Source organism: Choloepus didactylus, chromosome 21 (assembly GCF_015220235.1).
Source record: "Choloepus didactylus isolate mChoDid1 chromosome 21, mChoDid1.pri, whole genome shotgun sequence".
NCBI classification, from domain to species: Eukaryota; Metazoa; Chordata; class Mammalia; order Pilosa; family Megalonychidae; genus Choloepus; species Choloepus didactylus.
Genome location: NC_051327.1, coordinates 26,013,436 through 26,036,041, shown reverse-complemented (window position 1 = coordinate 26,036,041; position 22,606 = coordinate 26,013,436). Strand labels below are relative to the sequence as shown.

The window sequence follows — 22,606 nt, the reverse complement described above, 5'->3', positions numbered from 1 at the left end:
AATGAAAAGGTTCTAAAAATTGAACAAAAATTAAGTGCGGTGATGGATGTACAGCTGTATGAGGATGCCACCAGGGGCAACTAATTGTACACTTTGGATCTTTGGATAATTGTATGGTATCTGAACAATCCCAATAAAAATTAAAAACAAAAAAAACAAAGAAAAAAAAACAAAAAAAAAAAAAACAAAAAAAACACCTCACTCGGGTGCAGCCCCTCCTGCCCACCTCCCGAGCCCCCAGGGGCACGCTCCAAAGGAATGACGGATGCTGCTTGGGCTCCTCTCCAGCCTGGAGGCCCCCTGCTCTGAGGCAAACACCGCTGGCTAGGCCCCCCTACCTTGGGTGCGAGCTCGGAGCTGTGCTGCAGCACGGTGTGGAGGACCTGCATGTTGTTGGGGTTCCGGGCGTTGGAGAGCTCGTTGAAGATGACAAACTTGATGGTGGTGCCCAAGTTGTCCTTGTGGGCATTCAGCAGCTCCCTGCCAATGATACCACATGCAGGGCAGCTGGCACAGGGCCGCCCAGGCCACCCCCCACCCGGCCCCAGGCCCTCCCCAGGCTGCCAACACCCCACACACCTGATGCAGAGCATGTAGTGGTTGAGGAGGACCTTGGGCTTGAGGCGGATCTTGATCAGGTGGGAGATGACATCCACATCCTCCGGGCTCTGCGTGTTGCAGTTCACGCAGGCGGACATGAGCAGGTCCTGAGCCGGCCTGGTCAGCTGCGGGCGGGGCGACCTGCTTACCCTCGGGCCCTGGCACCTGTACCCACGTGCCCCCTGGGAACGCCTGCCCCCACTCGTGCCCCCCGCCAGCCCTGCCACCTTTGGGTTCTGCAGCCACATCTCCAGCTTCTGCACGGCCATCAGCCGGACCTCCTTGTAGCCGCAGGTGGAGGTGAGCAGCCGCAGCAGGTTGCGGGAGACGTTGTCGATGGGCTGCCGCCGGTTCAGCTGGTCTCGAAGGACATCGAGGACGTACTCCTCCACGCTCTCTGCCAGGTCGTCGTACCTAGGCCCGGGGGAAGCAGGGAAAGGGAGTCTCTGCTCGCTGGGGCCCCACAGGAGCCCCCAAGCCAGCCAGGAGGGCCGGGAGAGGCTGGGGGGGGGGGGTGCACCTACCTGGGCATGAGCTGGCCCTCCTGCTCAGGACTCAGCTTCTCCTCGGCGATGAGGAGCTCCGTCTGGCTGTCTTCCTCCTCGGTGAGGGAGGGGTGGGGGCTGTTCCCTGCACAGAGAGGCGCCATGGAGCCACACGCTCACTCTCCTGCCAGGGCCCAGGGGAGCATGGGGACCATGGCCCCGCCACAGGCCGGGAAACCCCCTCCCCACCCAAGGCCAGCCCCGCTTCTTACCAGCACTGAGGTCCCCCCCGCCGCGTCCCATGTCCCCCTGCAGGAGCATGCTCCTGGGGGGCACCTTGGTGTTGAATGCCGTCTGGACGCTGTCCACAAATGACTTGCAGTGAGGGCTGTCCACCCAGACCCGCTCCCCCAGGGAATCCTCGATGTATACCTGCTCGGGCGACAGCAGTCGGACGGCCCCGGGCTGAACTCCACCTTCTGGTGCCAGTCAGACCGAGTTCTCTGCTGCCCCTGTTCCCCTGGCTCCCTGCCCCGGCCCCCATCAGAAGTACACAGGGTTTTCTCTAAGGCCCTGGCAACCAGGGGCTGGGTCCCTGGTGGAGCTCGCTGACTGCTTAGTGCAGAAGATGCGGAGACACAGAGACTCGGGGCTGGAGGCGAGCAGGTGCCCAAGGGCACCCCCAGTGAGCTTCCCTGTCCTCACCATCTCTCCCGGGGCTCGGCCTCTGCTCCCCTCAACACTAAAGCAGGGAGCACACTGGGCCTCCTGGGCAGGGCGCACTCACCTTGACAAAGATTTCGGGCCAGTTCTCATCCTCCTCGTATGCGGCCACGAGGAGGTTACAGGCCAGCACCGAGACCAGGCTGTTCCCCTTGGCCTTGAAGTTGATGGAGGCATCCCGCCGCAAGAGGCTGCACAGCGCCTGGAAGACGGACCCCACGTCAGGCAGGGGAGGCCGTGACCTTGCACCCCAGCCCTCCCCATAGAGGCAGTGCCAGCATGGTTCGGGCAGAGGCATCTGGAAGGGGGAAGATGAGATGGGAAAGCAGGCCCAGGCCCTTCCCAGGACCAAGGAGGGGGCACCCAGTTCTCACCTCAATGACACCCTCTGTGGCAAAGATGTTGGGCTTGATTTTGGCCAGGTACATGAGGCTCAGGTAGAGGGTGGTGTCTGGCTTGGCCCGCGTGATCTTCAGCTGCCTCACTGCCCCACACAGCACCCCCTCTATCCTGTCATCGTTGCCCTCCAGCTCGGCGGCCTCGATCTCATCCAGCAGCACCGTGGGCAGAACTGGCAGGTGCAAGCAGGGTGGTCAGAGCAGGAACCCTGAGCAGAGTACCCGTCAGGGGCCCCCCCAAAGCCACGGGGACCACAGGGCAAACCATCAGAAACCCAGACAGCAGGAGGCTCGGGGAGGTGCCCTGCAACCGACCAGCATGCCGCCCTTTCCAAAGCGTCCTCGCACACAGGAGACGAGGCTAACGCGGCGATGGTCCACAGCAGCCCACAGCACATGCCCATCCACCACCCACATCTGCGACGTCCGCAGAGAACACCAGGCTGGAACCCACGTCTCCCTCCCCTGCGGCCCCCAGGGCTGGACCACAGTTATGCAGTCACTGCAGATTTAGTGTTGTAGATATTCTGTCAGTTGTGTCTAAGTTTTCATGTTAATTGGCAGAGTGCTGCCGCAGTCACCTTCCCCCCTACTTCTGCTGCATCTTTGCTTCTTTTTTCCACCCTAGTGTTTACTGTGCCTTCTCTCTCTCTCCACTAGCTCTATCTTGCCAGGGTTTCTTCTGCTTTAACAGTTCACAAAGGGCCAACTGTGGGTTTAGTGAACCCCCTCTTTCCCATGTCATTAATGTCTGCTCTCATCTTCACCATTTCTCTCCCTTCACTTCCTTTGGGTTTATTCTATTCTTTTTTGTACTTCTTCAGCTGGATGCTTGGCTTGTCAATCTTCCTTCACAACAAGCATGTGCATCTGCAAACGCTCCTGAGATGTGCTCAGGAGAGAGCACACATTTGTTCACAGCGTTTGTTATTGTTTAAAGTTCTTGGTGCTTTCCAATTTTTGTTATGATTTCTTCTTTGACCCAAGAGTTATGCAGGATTGTCTTTTTAAACATCCAAACATATATAAGGAGCTGTTGTTACTGATTTCCAGGTTAACTGCATGAGGGAGAGAGGAGCTGTGTTTACTGAGTGCCTTCGTAGGGTGGCTGTCCCAGAGGAGGGGTCATCAAAGGACAGCCAGGTGGAGACTCAATGAACGCAGGATGTGCCAGCTCCCAGAGGACAGCAGCTGGCATGGGCTGGGGGCATGTAAACGCTCATGCAGCAGCTCCTTCTGCATCCCCTTCCCCAAAGGTGGAGCGAACGATGCCAAATACAGCCTCTACCACACAGCACTTCACAGCTGATGAAGCACCTGCATGCACTAGGTCCTGCCTAACTCCTAAGACCTCTACTACTTCTCACTCCAATTTGACAGAGATGGGAAATGAAGCTCACTGAAGTAAACTGTCCAATGTCAAAAACTCACTCGTGCCAGGTGGCAGGTTGATTCCAGCTCCCTGTGTGCGGACCAACCCCCGACCCCCATGCCATCTTACCCTGGGTCATGTTAGTGTTTCCCTGACCCATGTCACAGACTTTGGAAGTACAAGTAGAATAAAGGCACCTGTATGAGAGGTGCTCTGGAGAACAAACCCTCGAATGAACGAAGTGCACTGTTATGATGTTTGATTCATCCATCCTCCCAAAGGGCCTTGCTGGGCCTGGGAGGTGCTCCTGAACTTGACTGGTCCAATGGGGAATAGGATACGTGCTGAGGGCTTCAGGGCTCACTTTACCTTCAATCGGCACCACAGATGGTTCTTTAATGGAGGGAGAGATGGCCCGTTTCTCTGCCACTGCAGCCTCAGCCAGGCGCCCCAGGGCACTCAGAGGTGGAGTGGAGGAGAGTTTGGGGCGTTTGGTGAGGCCAGTCAGGGCTGAGGCACCAGACAGAGCAGCTGCGCCATCCCGCTTGCGCTCTGAAGGCAGGCCAGAGGGGGCTGGCTTCAGCAGGGTGGACGCTGTTTTCGATTCATTGGCCTGACCCTTTGAGCCCAGCGCAATGAAATCTCCTGGAGGAGGGTGCCCTGCAGAGAAGAGAAAGAGGAACTTGCACCTGTACACAATGCCTGAGGCAGAAAGGATCTCAGAGAACAAACCCAATCTTCTGTTATTCCAGAGAGGGTTAAACAAGGACCAGAGAAGGCACAAAACAGCCTGAGCTTACTCAGCGAGTCAACAACAGAGCTGGGACTGGAAGGATGGAGAACCAGGCTAGTGTTATGCAGAGCTTACTACGCACAGCACTAGTTCACGTAACCTCCTGAAAGACTTTCTGAAAGATGTAAGGCCCACGTGGCCCAGAGAAGCTGGGTGACATGCCCAGTGGCGCAGACATAGGGAAGAGCAAACCTAGGTGCAAGTCCAGGTAGTTTGGCTCCAGATTCTGAGCTTTTAACCACCTTCCTTACACTGCCTTCAACTACATCGCCCTTCAAGTACTTTCTAGAGCTTTGGATGCACAGTCTCAAACAAGTCAACAGTCTCCTGTGGGAGGCCACAGCCGCCCCGAGTCTCCCATGGACTCCAGAAGCCCTGGGGACCGAGGGCTATTTTTCTAGACCTCATTCCTAGAAACAGCCTTCGCTGCAGAACAAGCTCCAGCTTCCGCCGAGTGGCAAAGCTGAGAAGCCCCCTAAGAGCCCGTCGCAGCCCCCACTCGCCTGAAGGTTTGGCCGCAGCGCTGGGCCTCCGCACGGTGGTGGGCTTGGCCCGGTTCATGCTGTCCCCTTCCCCTGGCTGCTCCGCGCTGCTGCTGTGTCACCTGAGGGGAGAGGCGGCACCAAGTCATTCATTCATCCATTCGTGCCCCTACCCTGCAGGGCCTGAGGACTTGGCGGCAAATAGGGCCCGGGGTCTACCCGAGCCCCCCGCATCCGCGCCGCCCGGGAAGGGGGTCGATCGCGCCGGGAGCCGCGCGGCGTGGGCCGGGGAGGCGGCAGCGGCGGGCCGGGCGCGGGGAAGCGGGCGGGCTCCGCACCGGGGCGGGGGCGTCCAGCGCCGCGGCCCACTCACCTCCCGCCCATCGCTCAGGCACCCTGTCGCCACCCCGACCGCCCCGGAACCGGAAACCAGCCTCCCAGCAGTCAGCGCCCCCACTTCCGGAAGAGTCGGAAGCAAAACAGCGCGGCGCGAGCAGGTGGGCGGGAGCGGGGAGGCGGCGGGCGGCGCCTTCGCCGGGCCTGCAGCGCCCTCTGGCGGCCGGGCGGAGGCTCGGGGCGCAGCCGCCTCCACGTGTCCCCGAGGGCCGCAGTGGACGCCGCGCTCCCGCGCTTTCCGTGCGCCGGCCCGTCTTCCAGACCTCATCGCGCGCGTTCCGGGGTGCGGACGGCCTAGGGAGTGGGGGCCCCAGGGCCCTGATGCTTAAGGGACGCACTCGCCTCCCCGCCCTCCCATCTGTCCGGAGAGGGGGGTCCTGGGAGGGCCCCGCGGCGGGGAGTGGCCGGCAGGGAGGCGAGCCCGGGGCTCAGGCCAGGGGCGCCTGCAGGAGCCAGCGGGCGGGACAGCGCCCCCAGGCCCCCCACCCGCGTTTCCCAGGCTCTGCCACCGGCCAGGTTTCTCTGATGGCAAAGGACGCAGAAAACGCGGCCAGCGGGAGACCTGTCCGGAGCAGGAGCTCCTCGCGTTCCCCCAAGAGAGGACGGGGTGGGGTTCCCTCTGCCAGGGGCCGCCCTCCCCTCCTCTCGGGGTCTCTGCAGGGTCCTCGCCCGCCCAGGGGCCCTGGGGTCACTGGCTCAGCCCGGCCAATGCCCTAGGAGTTACCCCGACGGGAAGCCGGGAGGGCTCCCTGGGGCAGCCCCTGCCTGGGAGGGAGAGCTGCGGCCTGACTCGGCGTCTCAACTGCGGCACTTGGTAATGCAACGATGGCGGCTGCGAGCAGCCTTCCCTGAACTCACTCACCAGGCCACACGCCGCCTCCCTCCTGCGATTAGGAACCCCAGGTCTCCAGTCCACCTCTACCCACCCCCCAGGAGGCTCCCAGGCCCCTTGTCCCAGCTGCTGGGAACCCGGGGACAGTGAGAGGAATTGAAGCTGTGAACAGCGGCTGTGTTCTCTGCTCTGCTGTTGGGTCACTCAGCCCGCGGAGCCCTGGGAAGAAGGTTGGGGGTCCCAGAGACGGTGGCCCAGCCCTGCTCTCGATGGGCAGGAGGAGAGAACCAAGGCCGCAGAGCAAGGTGGCTGTGGCCCCAGGGCTGGGGTCCCTCCCCACGCCCCCCAGGCCCTGCCCGACCCAGTCCCCAGACAGCTGCTCCTGAGGGAGTGGGCCGGAGGGCAGAGGGGAGCCGGTGGAGAGCTGGGCCGGGGGTGGGCCCGGGGGCGGCAGTGGCCTCTGCTCCTGCCCCCTCGGGGCTCGAGCTCCTCCAGCCCTGGTTGCAGGGCAAGGCCGGGGCAGCCCAGAGCTCCTGCCCCCGCGTCGGGGCCTCTGTGGGGCCTCTGGGGCCAGGGGGCCAGTTGGGTTTGCAGAGCTGAGAGCAGCAGGGGCTGCTGCGGGGGCCAAGGTGCCGCGGACTGTTTCAGCCCCCACTGGCCCCAGGTGGCCTCAGCCTCTGGGGGCTGGCATGGGGCCCTCGGGCTGTCTGCATGGAGCACGGACAGGGCAGAGGCCATGGAGGGAGGGCAGGGGCCTCTCGGCCTTCCAGCTGCTGAGACCTGGGTCCGAGGGCTCAGGCCACAGCTGGCAGGCGAAGGCGTCCCCCAGGCCCCCCTCACCCCCTCAGCGCCCTCCTGGGCAGCCGGGTGAGGGAGAGGCCCCCACGCACCTCCAGTGAGCGCTCCTGGGTCAGGGCTCACCTCCTCGGCCTCTGGGCCAAGCACGAGGTGGGGGCTCAGGGAGGGTGCTGATTGGGCACTTAGGTGTGGATTGCTGATTGGACAGTTGCTGATTGGACACTTAGTGGAGGGCGGGTGGGAGCAGGTGGGTACGTGGCTGGGAGAGTCAGCGAGAGGGTGGGTGGGTGCAGGGGGTGGGCAGACAGCCTGCTGTGAATTTGGGAGGACACAGAAATAGACACCCATCGGCACTGAGCTCCTGGGCCCACCCCATGTGGGGGCCACCTGGGTGCCCCCCACAAAGTCTGCAGCCGAGCGGCACATGGAGCTGTTTCCACGGTGAGGTCTTGGACCCCAGGGTGCACCCGCCCCTCCCCACGGCCGCCCGGGGGTTCCCCAGCTGGACAGGGCAGTGTCATGGGACGGTCAGCCCCCGTGGCTGGTGCCATCTGAGTTCCAGCCTAACCTCTCTCAAGGTGGGGGTACAGCCCATCCTCCCGACCCCATGCCCCTGTGACCCCTGACCCCAGCACCTCGGGCTTCTCTGGTCCCCAGCCAAGGGGGCCGTTCCCAGGCTCCGGGAGGGGTCCACAGACAGCGCTGCCCTCGAGCGCCTCACACCCAGCACATGTCCCCAAGATGGGGACAGAGATGGCAGGAGGGCGAGCCCCAGCAAGAAGAGGAGACAGTGAGGCCAGGAAGACAGGAAAGGGCACTCCAAGGAGGCAGAGAGCCGGGCCAATGCAGCCGGGGGTGCCAGGGGTGCCAGAGTTGGACCCAAGGCTGGGAGCAGGCGGCCTCCGTCCCATTGTGCAGCGAATGCTTCATTTTTTAACGGGCATGCTTTTCCCCTGGGATGTCCATATAGTGTAAAAAACAGCCCGATGTGCCAGTGGACGGCTGGTGGCGACCCCAGCCTCCCTGTGGCCACAGCCGACCGTTCAGGTGCGTTTCTTTCCAGGACTTTTTCACTTTCAGGTAAACGTGGCCATTTCCCGTGCGTGTGTCCCCAAAGCTCTCTCCCCGTCGTCACCTTGCCTGCTTTGTCACCGCATGTCGGTGCCCCCCACAGCAGCCTCAGAAGCTCACCAAACGGCGCCTCGTGACCTTCCTCGTTGCTGTGGCCCAACGCAGAGGCTGCACCATCGGTGAGGGTTTTAGGAATGAGATTTTTAAGGCTGCACTAAGGCAGCTCTGGGGTCAAATCCCAGAAGTATGGCCGGGTCAGAGGGCGCAGGATGCCCTAAGGCCACGGAGAACAGGCCTCAGGCAGACTCTGTGGGAACCTGGCCCCGGCTGCAGAGGCCCCCTCCCCGCTCTCTTTCTAGACCCTGCCGTCTGCAGCAGCCAGGGGCCCAGCTCCGCGTCCTCCCGCCGTCTCCACCTGCCGGCTTTGCTCAGGTGACACCTGCTCCGAGAGCGCCAGCCCCCGGGGTGAGCACCCCCCGCAGTGCACCCAGCTCTCTATCGCTCACCCCCTGAAATGAGTTTGCTTAACGACTTGGCCCCTTCTCTCGTCCTGCCCCCTGCCCAAACGTCGGCTCCACGCAGGCTGTCGGCACGTCGTGCTCCCTGCCAGATCCAGACCCGCAGTGCCCGGAAGGTCCCTGGCACAGAGAGAGGCTCCATGCGCAGAAGGCACTGCCGTCACCAGCCGCCACCAGCCCAGCCCAGGCCCCCCGACGCCCACAGTCCCGGGGCTCTCTCTGCCACCGTGAGGGCCAGGCAGGGACAGGCCCATCACATTGGGACCTGACCTGGCGGCTGCTCGGGGAGGCCCAGGCGGAGCCGGAGCCGGCCCCAGCCGGAGCACGACCGTGACACTGCACCTGGAAGGCCACCGCCGGGTGGGGCGGAGGGGACAGAGGGGAGCGGGCCCAGCCCCCCGAGGGCAGCGGGTTGAGGCGAGCCGTTCCACAGCTGCGTGTGGTTTAACGGCCTCTGTGCCAGGAAGCAGCTGCCCTGGTGTGCCGGCCAGGGCCGGGGCCGGGGCCGGGGCTGAGGACGGACAGCTTCTCCCAAGGCCCCAGTCCCATGTGCCCAGCCCAGACCAGCCCCCACAAGGCCCTGCCCAGGAGCCCCTCGCTTTCCCCGAGTCCTCCCACCCACGGAGGCCCACCCGAAGCCCCTGCCCGGAGCAGCCCCTCCTAGGGCCCTACTCAGGCCCACCCCTCGGCTGGGGCCACTGACATTTTCCCTTTTCCTTTCTTAATCGTGGTAAAACGTACATAACTTAAAGTTTGCCGTTTTAACCATTTTTATGTGTGTGATCCAGTGGCGCTAATTAAATTCACAGCGTTGTGCCGCCATCACTGCTATTTCCGGAACATTTCATCCCCCCAAACAGAAACTGGCCCCATCAAGCCATAACTCCACCTCCCCCCTTCCCAGCCCCCAGCAGCCCCCAATCTACTCCCGTCTCTGTGGAGTGGCTTGTTCTGGACTTTTCGGGCAGGTGGGGGTACTTGTCCTTCTATGTCCGCTCCTCCCGCTGAGCTCGGCATCTGCGAGGCCCGACTGGCTGCAGTGTGGAGAGGGCCCTCCTGGCTCCGCGGCTGGGTGGCCCTGGGTGCTGGTTCTCAGTGGTCAGCAGGCACCCTGTGGCCAAGCCCATCGCTTCTCTGAATTTGTCGTGCACCCCTGTCCCTGCTGCCCCCACCTTGCCCGGGCCCCAGCCCCTCCCTGCTCCACTGTGGTCTCTGCTCGGCGAGCTGCATCCTTGCAAAGCCCAAGTCCGCTCCCACCACGGCCCCGTTGCCCACTTTGTGCTCAGGAAAGAGACCTCGATCTCCCGAGGCCCCCGGCCCGGCCTGCTGACCCTGCTCCTCTCCAGCCTGCACCACCCGCCCCCTGGGCCCAGCTCTCCTGCAGGGGCTGTTCCTTCTGCGGAACGCTCTTGCTGGCATCCTGGCTGAGGGGCCACTTCCTGTTCACTGCCCCTTAGGCGCCTCCTTCCCTGGAGGAGAACAGACTTGAGGGTTTGGAGCGAGGGGCCCTGGAAGCCAGGGAGACCCCGAACCCTACTTCAGCCTGGGGTTTCTCCTATTCATGGCCTGCCACGCTGTGGGGGCCCAGGACAGCCCAGCCCCGTGGCTCAGGAGCCCCGGGGAGCCGTCCCAAGGCCCAGCAGAGGGAACTCTGGAGTGGGAGCAGCTCGGGTTCAAGTCCCAGCTCTGACCGTTCCCAGCTGTGGACTTTGGTAATTGACGTCCTGCGTACACTGGCCTTCAGCCCTGCAAACTGGGGCAACACCCTTGTTTTCTTCATACACTGACGGAGGGCAAGAGGGTGCCCAGGAAGACGGGGTGGGGAAGGGGCCTGGGGACGTCCACGGTGAGGGTGGTGGCCAGAGGGGGCCCCCCACGCGCAGCTCGCTTGGCCCTCACAGCAGTGGACAGGCCGTGCCTGTGGCCGGGCTCCCCGAGAGCAGAGCCTGAGGCAGGGATTTGGTGCAGTGACTTTTCCAGGGCCTGATCTCAGAGAAAAAGCTGGAAGGAAGTGAGGGGTTAGGACAGGGCGAGGGAAGGAGCCGAGCCAAGGGCAGCTCAGCTGACGCCTCGTCCTGCCCCAGGCCCCGGGGGCATCGCAGGGCTGGCCCAGTTGGCTCGGGGAGTGGCCATCAGTGCCCGCGGCCACCGCTCACCGGATCAGAGGGCTCGGACCTCCCAGCGAGGCAGTGCTGTCAGCCCAGGGCTTGTCCCCAGGGCCGGGGCAACTGGGAGCTTCTGCCAGCCAACAGAAAGGGACTCCAGACTGCATGCCCATAGCCTGCACTGTGGGGAGAATGAGGCAAGGAGGGGAAAAGCCCGGGCCGACACCAAGGCCCTCCCCAGGATAGGATCTGGCCTTCAGGGGGCTCTGAGATTTGGTAGGAAAGGCCCCAGGGCAGTGGGTGGGCTCCAGCCCCCATTTGCTGGCTGTGTGGGGGCAGGCAAGTGTCCCCCTGGAGCCTTGGCCCACTCTCCTAGAAACGGAGGCTCTGTCCTGGTCCAGGGCTGGGCAGCAGCAGAGGGGCCTCGGCACAGGCCGGGGCTGCGTTTACCATGGGTGGGCACCTGGTGAGGGACGGGGGGTGACATTAGTTACTCTGTAGAGTAGCCAGTGGTGCCCCCAGGGCGGTTGTTACCCCGCTGTGAGAGACCATGTCGCCCGCCTTGATGCATCCCAGCCTGGCGACAGAGTCCCGAATCCGTTTGTCGGCAGCTGTTAAAGATGCCCCGTCCTGCTGAGGGCTTGGGGGTGGGGGGCAACTTGGAGGCCCACTGTAGCTCAAGTGGAGGCTTCTAGAAGTTCCTCTCCTAATGAATGTCCCCGCACAGAGCTTTAAGGTCTGCTGAAACGCACGCCACTGCGACTATGCTCCTTCCTTGGAGGAGGATAGACACCCGGATTTGACAAAGGCGTCCTCCTCGGCTGGTGCCCAGGAAAGCCGGAGCCCAGGGAGGCCTTGGGGGCTGCTGTTGGTGCCACCGAGGGGTGGCCATCTTCCCGGCCTGGGCAAGTCCTGGCCAGGGAGAGAACGCTCCAGGGAGGCCACTCCAGCTTGAGGCAGGGGTGCACCACCCAACAATGGACTGAAAACGGAGTGGGCAGGCTCGCGGGGAAATGAGTCCCCCGTCCCAGGCAGGGAGAAACAGAAGCAGGAAAAATGCCGAGCAGAGTGGGGGGGATCTGAGGACCCCCGACCCACTGTTTTCTCGCCCCAACATCCTCGACGTCTGGGGAGCTGGCGCCAAAGACAGGATCTGCTCCGAGCCTTGGGGTGCACTGGGTAAAGACCTGGGCAGGGGGATCTCCCTTCCGTTCGGTGGCTGTGCCCGCCGTGGTGGGGTCACCCCCTGCAGCCAATTCCCCTTTCCATTCAGCGAGGGTCAGGCCAGCTGCTCCGCCGCCCCAGGATTCTGAAGACACCCCCCTGGGATCCGGGCTTGGGGTGCCCCGGGCCAGTGGCTGAGGGCGATTTGGTCCGAGCACCTGTGGGCTCGGGGTGGGGTGGGGGGTGGACCGCAGGAGAAAACCACCTTCCAGCTTGTTCTGGTGACGGCACTGTACAGATACCCCTTTCTAGGGTCTAGTGTATTGGAATAGCCAGAAGTAAATATCTGAAACCGTCAAACTCCAACCCAGCAGACTTGACTCTTGACGATTGTGTAACAATGTAGCTGATGGGGTGACAGTGTGATCGTGAAACCCTTGTGGATCACACTCCCTCTATCCAGTGTGTGGATGGATGAGCAGATAAATGGGGATGGGATGATTTGGGTGTTCTTTTTTACTTTTCTTTTTTATTTTTATTTTTATTCTTTCTGGTGTAAAGAAAATGTTCAAAAATGGATTGGGGTGATGAATGCACAACCATACGATGGTACTGTGAACAGTTGATTGTACGCCATGGATGATTGGGTAGTAATATGAATATATCTCAATAAAACTGAATTTAAAAAAAATAAAAAAGAACTCGTCAGGCTGCAGAGCCCTCCTGCTGACCACGAAGAGCAAGGTAGAGGAGAGCTGGGCGCCCCTGGGTGGGGGCCGGACCCCACCCTGCCCCCACAGCAGAACCCTGGGGTTCTGGGGAACACAGTTTGAGAACCATTGGAAGGGGGCCATGCACCAAGGCGTGAGGACCTGTGGAGCCCCCTGCCCCGGCCAGCACTCAGCCCCGGGGGGTGGGGGCGCTTCGGGCACTTTTGTGTTTGAAGGGGGCCCTCATGCAGGGCCTCTGTCTCGCTGCCCAGGCTGTCTGACTCCCATCTCCCATCTCACCGTCCCTGTAAACCATCCAATGTCCCCAACACTGTCCTGGGGTTACCCGATATTCCGGGTTGAGTTGTGGCCCCCCAAAAAAACATGCTCCGGTCCCAACCCCTGTCTCGTGAGAGGGGCCTAATAGGGTAGATCATTTATTCAGCCCACCATTGGCTCTCACGGTAGCGGGGCTGGCTGGGCTCAGCTGGGTGGTTCTCGGGGGTCTCATGAGGTGCAGGCGAGCGAGAGCTGGAGGGAGGTACTTCACGATGGGTTGGCATCTACCTCAGCAGACACGAAGCAGAGGAGGCTCCCTGGGGGCTGTGGGGGCCTCAGCCAACCAGCTGGAGGCTTTAAGAGCAAAGAACTGGGGTTCCCGAAGATGCAGCTCTGCCCCAAAGGCTGCACCGTGCACTCCTCTGAGTTTCCACCCAGCGGAGCTCACACTCGGGGCTGCACCCTTCCCGGAGTCTCCAGCCTCAGGGTTCAGACTCGCCAGCCCCACTGGGGCACCATCCTGTCGGCCGGCACCAGCCTTGCCCCAGAACCAGGTTGCAGCCCGATTTCACCTGCGCACACATCTCTGGGCTGTCACTTGGGCTTCCCGAGCTTCCTCCTTAACACGGAGATGATGGAGCTGCGTTTGCGGAGGATGACAGGGCCCGCAGGCCCGGAGTGCAGCCCAACGCCCGTGCACAAGAGCCATGCAAAAACTGGCAGCCACCATCATCCTCGTTGTTTCTCAGCGGCAGCACCGCCGACGTTTGTGGCTGGGTGATTCTCATGCCATGAGCAGCCGTCCCCGCCTGGCAGTCACTATGACCCAGTGTCTCCCAGGGGCAAATCCAGCCCGCGGAGAAGCCCTGCCCCAGCACGTCCCCAAGTCCCCAGGCCCTTTCCAGAACAAACAGCATCGAGCCATGAGCCCTGGTCTCCCGGTGGATGGAGGGTCCCTGCTGACCTTGCCTGAGGCCCCGGAGCCTAGCCGCCGACACCCACCTGGTGCCGATTTGAACGTATTATGTCCCCCAGAAAAAGCCATATTCATTGATGCAGTCTTGTGGAGCAGACGTTTTGGTGCTGATTAGATTTCCATGGAGCTGTCACCCACCCAACTGTAGGTGATGACTCTGATGAGATAATTTCCATGGAGGTGTGGCCCCACCCATTCAGGTGGGCCTTGATCAGTGGAGCCATATAAATGGGCTGACAAACAGAAGGAACTCAGTGCAGCTGTGAGTGACATTGTGAAGAGGAGCAATAGCCAAGAGGGACACTTTGAAGAAAGCACAGGAGCTGCAGATGAGAGAGTTTGAAGACGGCCGTTGAAAGCAGACTCGCTCCGGAGAAGCTAAGAGAGGGCAAATACCCCAAGTGCAATTGAAAGTGACATTTTTGAGGAACTGCAGCCTAGAGAGGAACGTCGTGGGAGAAAGCCATTTTGAAACCAGAACTTTGGAGCAGATGCCAGCCACGTGCCTTCCCAGCTAACAGAGGTTTTCCGGACACCATTGGCCATCCTCCAGTGAAGGTACCTGATTGCTGATGTGTTACCTTGGACACTTTATGGCCTTCAGACTGTAACTGTGTAACCAAATAAACCCCCTTTTATAAAAGCCAATCCATCTCTGGTGTTTTGCATTCCGGCAGCATTAGCAAACTAGAACACCCCTTGTGCAGGTGCCTCTGCCAGTACCTGGGCCTCAGGTGTCCCACCCAGAAAATGGCACCGAGCGCTCAGTCCCGGACCCCCACAGCAGCCGCCTAACCAGTGGGCTGGACGGGGGGCCGGGCGGTCCCGGAGGGCACTTGGGCACCCCTCCACAGGCCCCGCTGGAGGCCAGGGATTGCTTGAAACACCTGCTCCTGTCACTCCGGGCGGCAGCTCACCTGGGGAGGCTGCCCGATGACCTTCCAGCAGCTCGACTGGCGGCTCCCAAATTGTGAGCGGAAGTCAAGTTGTTACTTAAGGACAAACAGCTCTTTCCTTACACGTACGGTGACGATGGCGGTGGCCGTCCTGTCCTGTGAGAACACACTGCTTCCCTGGGCCATCCTCCCACCGGCCCCCTCCCGCTCTAGGGCAGAGGAACCGGGCTCCGCGGGGGGCCTGCCTTGCCCGAGGCCCCGTTTCCCCTCCGCTGTGAAGCAGTTTCAAGCCCAAGTCTGGCCACCTCCCGCCCCCAGCCAGCCGCAGCCCCCCACCCGGGGCCATCGGCCGCTCCCCAGCCCAAGGGGCATCCCGCAGGGGCCCGTTCACGGAGGCCAGGCTGGCACCCACATACCTGGGCAGGGCCTGGGCTCCAGTGAACACCCTGGGGGGCTGCTGTGCCCCCGCCAGCCCAGGAGGGCCCTGGGAGGGGGGCCGTGGAGGGGAGGTTGGGCACGTGCCCCTCAGGCAGCCCCTTCCCCACAGTGCTGGCCGGCAAGGGGGGGTCACTGCTGAGCCGTCTCCGAAGTCCGCAAGGATCTGCCTGCAGGGCCAGCCCCTATAGGGGGCAGGGGGTGCACACAGTGTGCCCCCTTCAGAGCACGCTCAACCACCCGGGGCAGGGGCCAGTGGATGTCCTCTCCCAGCCCCTCCTTCTCCGGGGGAGGCTGACGGGGGTCCAGACTACAAGAGAGCAGTTTGGGGGTAACCACTGGGCAGCAATACGAGCTGCCCGGCTCCTCGGTCTCGGCCCCCCACCCCCACCCCCAGGAGCCTGGCCTACCCTCTTTCCTTGCCCCCACTCCCCTGCAGTCATGGACCTCGGTGGCCTCGGTGTCCCTCCCTTTGCTTGGACCTCAGCGGGGCCACCGGCGTGCACCCCTTCGCACACCGTGGTGTTGACCCCGCCCAGGGCTCCCCTTGCAAATGGTCTCACCCCCTCCCCAAGTGCTAGCTCTGCACGCCCCGGGGGAAGGGGCAGGCACAGCTGCCACTGTGGCACTCCCAATGGCAGGGGACCCTGCCCAGGGCAAAGGACAGTCCGCTGGGCGTGAACCGGACGCTCGTCCCCGTGGCCAGGTGCCGGGCTGAGCTCCGGGCGGGCGTCCCGACGCGGCATCCTCACGACAGCCTGGCAAGCGTTTCCTCTGTTTCATTTTATGTTTCATTTAGTTTTATAGCTGTGGATGGGTGATGCATTTACAAGATACAACAGTCAAAACAACATGGAGAGGTTCACATGGAGAAACCTCGTGTCCATCCCTGTGCTGTGCACCCCCCCAACTAAAGGTGGCCCTTTTCGTCTTAGTGTGTTTATCCCTTACAGCTGCTTTTTTTTAAATTCAGTTTTATTGAGATATATTCACACACCACACAATCATCCAAATTGTACAGTTGTTCACAGAACCATCATATAGTTGTGCATTCATTACCCCAATCTATTTTTTTAACATTCTCATTATACCAGAAAAAGTAAAAATAAGAATAAACAATAAAAGTAAAAAGAACACCCAAATCATCCCTTCCATCCCACCCTATTTTTCATTTAGTTATTGTCCCCATTTTTCTACTCATCCATCCATACACTGAATAAAGGGAGTATGATCCACAAGATTTTCACAATCACACTGTCACCACTTGTAAGCTACATTGTTATACAATCATCTTCAAGAGTCAAGGCTACTGGGTTGTAGTTTGATAGTTTTAGGTATTTGACTTCTAGCTATTCCAAAGCATTAAAACCTAAAAAGGTTGTCTATATAGTGCATAACAATGTGCACCAGAGTGACCTCTTGACTCCATTTGGAATCTCTCAGTCACTGAAACTTGATTTCATTTTGCATCCCCCTTTTCGTCAAGAAGATGTTCTCAATCCCAGGATGTTGGATCCATATTCTGTGTTGCCAGGGAGATTTCTCACTGCTTCTTTTTGCAAGTATAAACAAATACACACACACATTTTTATCTCCCTCCTTTTCTGACACTAAGGGTAGCACAATGTACGCCCAGTTCTGCAGCTCACTTTTTTCATGAACCACACCCCAAAGACTTACCACGCCCGTGCATAGAGCTCTGCGAGCTTTCTGACAGCTGTGTAGTACTCCACTTTAACTAGTCCCTTAAAGACGACAGTTCTTTGTTTCTGGTCCAGTGCCACCATGATGAATCTGTGCATACCTATTTTCACCCGTGTCCAGGTGTATCTGTAGTGGTGGGATTGCTGGGTCCCAGGGCTGGTGCTTCCAGACATACCCAGGATGTTGCCAGGGTTCGCCTGCCCTGTGATCCCCCCAGAGCGCACACTGGGACCCCTTCACCCCGTCAGGTGTCACCTCGTTCTGGGTTCTGACAGATGAGGAGTGGAATTGCAACATCATGTAGTTTCCTTTTCCGTGGACTATCCATATCCTTGCCTTTTGTTGGTCCTTTTCTTTATTTCAGGAGCTCTTTACATATGGGGTGAGAGCCCTCTATGAGCCCTCTGTGACCTGAGTTGCAAATATTTCTTTCCTGGTATATGCTATATGTTGTCACTTTATTTATGGTGATTTTGCCTTAAATCTTTTCTTTCATGGCTTCTGAATTTTTAGTCATGGTTAGAAAAGTCTTTTCCCACTCCAAGATGACAAAGGAAGTCACTAATGTTTTCTTAAAAACACTAATGGTTTCTTCTTAAAATTTTTAAATTGTCAATCTATTTGAATTCATACTGGCGTACATGCTGGGTGATGTATGGAACCAAGTTCTCCTTTCTCCAAATGGCTATCAAGTTGTCCCAACATCATTTATTAAAAAGCCCACCTCCACCCTACTGTACTGAACACAGATTTAAAAATTTTATTTTGGTAAATACAATACAACATTTCAAATATACAATTACAATCCCAAAGTTGTGCCACCCTCACCACCATCCATTACCAAAACTTGTCCATCCCCCAACAGAAACGGTGTCCCATTAAGCATTAACTCCCCCCCACCCCCACCCCACCTGCACCCCCGGTGCCCTGGAATCCACTTTCCCTCTCTGGACTTGCATATTCTAGTTATGTCGCAGAAGTGAGATCATGCATTTGTCCTTTTGTGTCTGGCTGATTTCACCCAACACCACGTCTTTGAGATTAAACCCATTTCAGAGGTGAAGGAACTAAGGCTCGGACAGGTGACAGGAAGAGACCAGCCCCAGCCCCAGGCCGCGCAGCGTCTCCTGCCCCTCCCCTTCTGAGGGTCTAGTGACCCATGTCAGTGACCCAAACAACACAGAAGCCGGCAGCCGAGGCCAGCACCTGAGGACACTGCTGGAAAGGCCGCCCCACAGGGCAGGGAGACTGGGGCTGTGGGGGGCCCGGGGGCCAGGCGGGCAGCTCTGCCGCGCTGCAGACTTGTTCGTGGCAGCTGCCTCTGGGGAGGCTGGTCACGAAACTCGGCGGAACTGGTGGTCCCAGGAAACCGGCCCTGGCCACCGAGGAAGGGCCGGGACCACCAGCCCCTCCAATGCTGCCCACACTGGAGTGGCTGCGGCGCTGGCCGCGAACCCCCCGGCGCCCTCTCCTATTTGCTTCCCGGGAGACACCCCGTCAGCCCGGGCCGGAGAAGCAGCCTTCCGGGGAGCCCGGAGCAGAGGCTGTGGGTGCCACCCCATGGCCTGGGCGGGGGTCCTCTCCTCACTCAGAACCCACAGGCCTGCCTCCGGGTCCTGTCCTCTGGGGAGACGCGGGCGGGGAGGGTCACGTGCCCAGCTCGGTGCCACCTGCACAGAGGGGTCCCTCCCTCGGGGGGCTCAGCCGCTCCCGGTCCGGGCTCGAGGGCTCCCTTTCAGGCTGGGGCCCCCGAGGGGCTGCGTCCTGCTCCGGGCCCTCTGGACGCCGAGGTGAGGGGCCTTCATCCCTGCTGTCGTCTTCAGAAGGGGACGGCGAGCCCCAGCCGGCAGCCAGGGCGAGGGCACCCGGGACAGCCCCAGGGTCCCGCCCGCTTCCTCCTTGTGCTGAGACCACGAGGCCCCGCACCCCGTTAGAGCCCAGAGCCCGCCGCCGGGGCCCCTGCCAGCCCCCCAGCGCCGGCTCCGCTCTGGGATCCCCGCCCCGAGGACCGCGACGGAGCCCCGGGTAGAGATTGGGGTCCAGGGTGCCCGGGGCGAGCCCCGAAACTCCCAGCGGCCCGCCCCTCGAGCTCGGCGCCGTTTTTCTTTCTTCCGTCGCCCCCAGACCCCCAAAGCAGCGCCCGCCGGACGCCGTCCGCGGTCCCCCGCGTGTGCCCGCGGGTCCGGGGAGCGAGGGCGGAGCGGCTGCCCCGCGGCGTGCGGGCCGCGCCTCTGCGGGCAGGGGAGGGTCGGCGCCCGCGAGTCCTGCGAGCCCCCTGGCGGGAGTCCCGGGTCCCGGCGCGGGGCGGGGGCCTGAGAAGGGATGTGGGCGTGGCGAGCCGGAGGCGGGGGGCGGGGCAGAGGAGGGCGGGGCGGGGCCTGGGGTGCCAAGGGGCGGGGCCTGCGGCGCGGCGAGCCGGAGGGGCGTGGCGAGCCGGCTATGGGCGGGGCCGGGCCGAGGTGGGGCGGGGCCGGAGCGCGTGGGCGGGGCCTCCGTGGGGCGGCGCCGGCGTGACGCGGCCGGCGCGCCATCCCGGAAGCGGGTGTCAGATGCTGGGCGGCCGGGGGGGACTTGTTGTTCTTCGCGAAGTCGGCGCCCGGGCGCGAGGCGGAGGCCGTGGCCGCGGCGGCGGAGGCGGAGGCCGGGAGTGAGCGCGACAGCGAGCAGGGCGCGTGCCCGCGAGGAGCCGCCCCCGCGCGACGCCAGGTGAGGCCAGGTGAGGCCAGGTGAGGCCGGCGGCCGGGCGCGGGGCCGCGGGGCCGGGGCGGGGGCGTGGCGCGGGAGCCGGCCGGGCCGCTCGGGCGCGCTGAGTCATCGCCGCGCGCGGGGGCCGCTCGGACGCGGACGGAGTCCGGGCCGGGCCGGGCCGCGACACCTGCCGTCAGGTGGCCGGGGGCGGCTCCCGGGGCCCGGCCCTTGGGACTTGGACAGCGGTCGCGTCGTGCCCCCCGGTCCCCAGCTTCGCACGCGCCCCCCAGGCCAGGGCCCCGAGGCGGTGGGTCGCCCGACCCAGGGTCGCTCCGGGATCGGGGGGTTCGGTGGCCGCCTCCGCAGGGCCGCTCCCGGGAGTGGGAGCGGGAGGGGGCCACGGCGCGCTCGGGCGGGGTCCGCGCACCCCTCGCGCCCTGAACCGTGCTGCCTTTGCGCCCCTGGAGACCTGCCCCGGGGCAGAGGGAGCCGCCACGTGCTGGGCGCGCGTGCGCCGGCCGAGGTCGGGGCTTCCCGGCCCCGCGGGCGCCGGGCCTGCTCCGGGTGCGTTTATTTACCTTCCTGCTTCCGCTCCGCGGGAGCCGGTTCAACTTGCGCTGCTTCCCCCGGGAAGCCCAGAAGCCTCCCCCTGCAGGCACTGTCCCCCGGTGATAGGCAGCGCTCCGGCCCAATGGCAGGGAGTACCCCGCTCCGGGGGGCGGGCGGGGAGGGCTTAACCCGGTCCTTCCCGAGAGGCAAGTGAGCCCGGGAGTGACAACGCGGGGCGGCTCGAGCTGATGCCATGTGCCGCTGGGTGACCTGCCAGGGAGACCGCAGGGAAGGTAGGTGTGGACGCTGGGGGCTGGGGAGGGGTGGCAGGGGCCATTCTCGGCCAGCTGCGTCCCTTGGCCCAAACGCTTCGTCCAGGCGGTTCTCCCAGAGTAGTGCTGAGTTCAGGAAGCAGCTCGTCTGTTGGTCTGACTTCTCCACCCCGAGGAAACCCGTGTTCCTCCTGAGACTGTGTCCTCGAGCTGGTCTGCTGTAGACAGAGCCGGTCTCTTGGCCCTGCCCCGGCTCTGCGTTCCCACTCCCCGCGCTGTGGAGTCCTGCCATCCAGGCGGGACCTCCCTGTGTCCGCGTCGCTGCAAGTGCCTGTCCTTTTCTGGGTCTTGTGTTAACGGTTACGCTGTCATTTACTTTTCCTGCTGCACTTGTAGGCCAGGCAGAAACGGGATCTCTACATGACTATTCCCCCATCAGCAGTGACCACCTGTCGGTGGCCGCTCACTGCCGGGTGCCCAGCCTGGGAAGCTCCCCTGGCTGTGAGGCCACAGCTGGCGCAGTGTGGTGGTAGTCAAGGAGGTTTTATGCGTGTGTGGCGGCTTAGGTACAGCCCTTCCCTTTCCTTCTGATTGACTGGTGTCACCACGGTCATTGCAAAGGTCATCTTGTTAAAGTGCTGACGTGGCCTGAGCTGTCTGGAGCGTCTCTAAGCCTGTCATCTTCCAGGAGATGGCTACAGCAGGAGAGGTGGCTGGAGCTTTTTAAAGGCCTTAGTTTAAGAAGATGGGCGGGGCCTGGGAAGTTGTGGGTGGGCTGTGCAGGTGGGCGGGGCCTGGGAAGTTATAGATGGACTATGCCAGTGGGTGGGGCCTGGGAAGTTGTAGGTGGGCTGTGCAGGTGGGCAGGGGTCTGGGAAGTTATAGGTGGGCTGTGCCAGTGGGCGGGGCCTGGGAAGTTGGGGGTGGGCTGTGCAGGTGGGCGGGGCCTGGGATTTGTGGGTGGGCTGTGCAGGTAGGAGGGTGCTGGTCAGCATGATTTATGAGAACTTTTTCCTCTCTCAGGTAACCCGATAGGAATGTTTCCACTTGACCTTGGTAGAGGAAGCCTGCTTTTATAACTTAAAACTACACCTCTTGTTATTCCAAGATAGAATGTTTACTCAAACAAGGAAACAAAACTAGACTTCTTGAAATGTGTTTGCCTTTTGGACTTGAACATGGTCTGGGCTTTCAGGGTCTAATTCTAAGCTCAGCAGTGCTGACTTTCAAGGTGGGTGCTAAATGTGGGGGCCAAATAGATGGTCCTTGGGGAGACCGACTTTTCCTGAGCCCGGGGCTGGCCGTGCTCCCTCCCTTTCTCCTCGCTGTTGAGTAGGATCGCTTTCCGGAGCCTTCCCTGTCCTCTGCAGTTCCTGCTTTCACTCTCAGAGCTCTGCGAGAGCCGAAGGGCTTGTTTTCGGTTTGGGGCAATGCTGTCTGCAATCCAGATCCAGAAGAAGCCGCGTCCTGGGTCCCGGCCGTTTACGAGCCTGAAGGTTTCTGAAGTGGACTTTGTGGACTGAGGGTCCAGTCTGCACGGAAGTGGCCGTCTGGCCAGCCGGGGGAATTCTCCACATAGCTGCCCCTGAGAGCAGTAAACAGTGACTCACCCTCCTCCGCCCCCTGCTCTGGGAAGAGGGATGGCTCCGGTATTTACTCTTGCTTTTTATAAGCCACAGGCACATCACGTTTCTTCTTATGGTTTCAGGAAATGGAAGGTCTCCTCTTAAAATCATAGAGTCTTAGAGCAGGTGGAAATGAACCCAAGTGATCACACGGTCTGCCTTCCACCTCCCATTTTGGGCAAGGACTCTGAAGCAAGAGGGTTCCCCGAGCAGCCTGAGGTCATGGAGCCTGCGGCCGGAGGCCCAGCATCCCCTGGGGTCTCGGGGAGGGAGGGACAGGTGTGGACAGCCCACCTGCTCTCCCGGGCAGGGCACCAGTGCCCAGGCACCCCGCTAGGAGTGTGTGTGTGTGGGGGGTTGGTAAGACGTTCTCTGCTCTCCAGGAGCTTGCAGGTGTCCGTCCTGCCGGCAGAAAGATGCACATGGGTCAGGTGGGGGGATCGCGCTACCTGTGCGCTTGGAGGAGGGGCCTGCGTGCTGGGAGTGGGGGCATTAGGGAGGGCTTTTGGGAAGAAGCCAGGGCAAGGGTTGGCAGTGGAGCTGGGAGAAGGGCATTCTGGGCGGCTGGAGCGGGAACAGAAATGGAGGAGTGGGCAAGTGCCCCGTGCAGAGCCCTGACATGGGGCCCAGGGAGTGGGGTGCTCAGGGGTTCCCAGCCAGGGAGTCATGTACAGCCAGGGCCTGGGCCAGGGCAGGTGCTGGGGGGTGGGTGGGAAGGGCTCGGGGGCCCAGACT

The 22,606-nt window shown here is 61.7% G+C and overlaps 2 protein-coding genes across 15 annotated transcripts in view; one reads left to right on the top strand and one right to left on the bottom strand.

Moving 5' to 3' along the window:
• The window catches only part of INTS1 (integrator complex subunit 1), a 36,078-nt gene extending 30,807 nt beyond the window's left edge, over window positions 1-5,271 (bottom strand). For 6 of the 8 annotated variants that reach the window (XM_037814028.1, XM_037814030.1, XM_037814032.1 and 3 more), the window contains exons 1-10: window positions 5,227-5,271; window positions 4,875-4,975; window positions 3,948-4,238; window positions 2,183-2,379; window positions 1,873-2,010; window positions 1,358-1,517; window positions 1,125-1,230; window positions 828-1,020; window positions 580-725; window positions 339-480 (exon numbers count right to left, since the gene is read on the bottom strand). In XM_037814028.1, the coding sequence (XP_037669956.1) occupies window positions 339-480; window positions 580-725; window positions 828-1,020; window positions 1,125-1,230; window positions 1,358-1,517; window positions 1,873-2,010; window positions 2,183-2,379; window positions 3,948-4,238; window positions 4,875-4,932 (1,431 nt within the window). In that variant the 5' untranslated portion in view covers window positions 4,933-4,975; window positions 5,227-5,271. The remainder of the gene's footprint in view (window positions 1-338; window positions 481-579; window positions 726-827; window positions 1,021-1,124; window positions 1,231-1,357; window positions 1,518-1,872; window positions 2,011-2,182; window positions 2,380-3,947; window positions 4,239-4,874; window positions 4,976-5,226) is intronic. The other 2 variants (XM_037814029.1, XM_037814031.1) reach the window with 1 other exon arrangement.
• A 1,915-nt stretch (window positions 5,272-7,186) lies between these two features.
• Window positions 7,187-9,270, top strand: LOC119517420 (predicted GPI-anchored protein 58). Of its 7 annotated transcripts, none has more exons than XM_037814095.1 (5): window positions 7,187-7,320; window positions 7,943-7,959; window positions 8,054-8,129; window positions 8,310-8,382; window positions 8,533-9,270. In XM_037814095.1, the coding sequence occupies exons 1-5, from the start codon at window positions 7,254-7,256 to the stop codon at window positions 8,735-8,737; spliced, it is 438 nt and encodes a 145-aa protein (XP_037670023.1). In that variant the 5' UTR covers window positions 7,187-7,253; the 3' UTR covers window positions 8,738-9,270. The 7 variants fall into 7 exon arrangements, with proteins under 7 accessions (XP_037670023.1, XP_037670022.1, XP_037670018.1 ...); XM_037814092.1 differs by lacking the exon at window positions 7,943-7,959 and adding an exon at window positions 7,850-7,926 and having other exon boundaries at window positions 7,205-7,320; window positions 8,310-8,415; XM_037814093.1 differs by having other exon boundaries at window positions 7,248-7,320; window positions 8,310-8,415.
• Window positions 9,271-22,606: the final 13,336 nt, after the last annotated feature.

Bases quoted from the DNA above. Each gene is read 5' to 3' on its own strand.
- LOC119517420 (XM_037814089.1), top strand. From the start codon at position 7,254: ATGTGGGGGCCACCTGGGTGCCCCCCACAAAGTCTGCAGCCGAGCGGC. The intron at 7,321-7,897 runs GTGAGGTCTTGG...TGGCGACCCCAG, and splicing joins CACATGGAGCTGTTTCCACG to CCTCCCTGTGGCCACAGCCG. The intron at 8,130-8,309 runs GTGAGGGTTTTA...CTCTCTTTCTAG, and splicing joins ACGCAGAGGCTGCACCATCG to ACCCTGCCGTCTGCAGCAGC.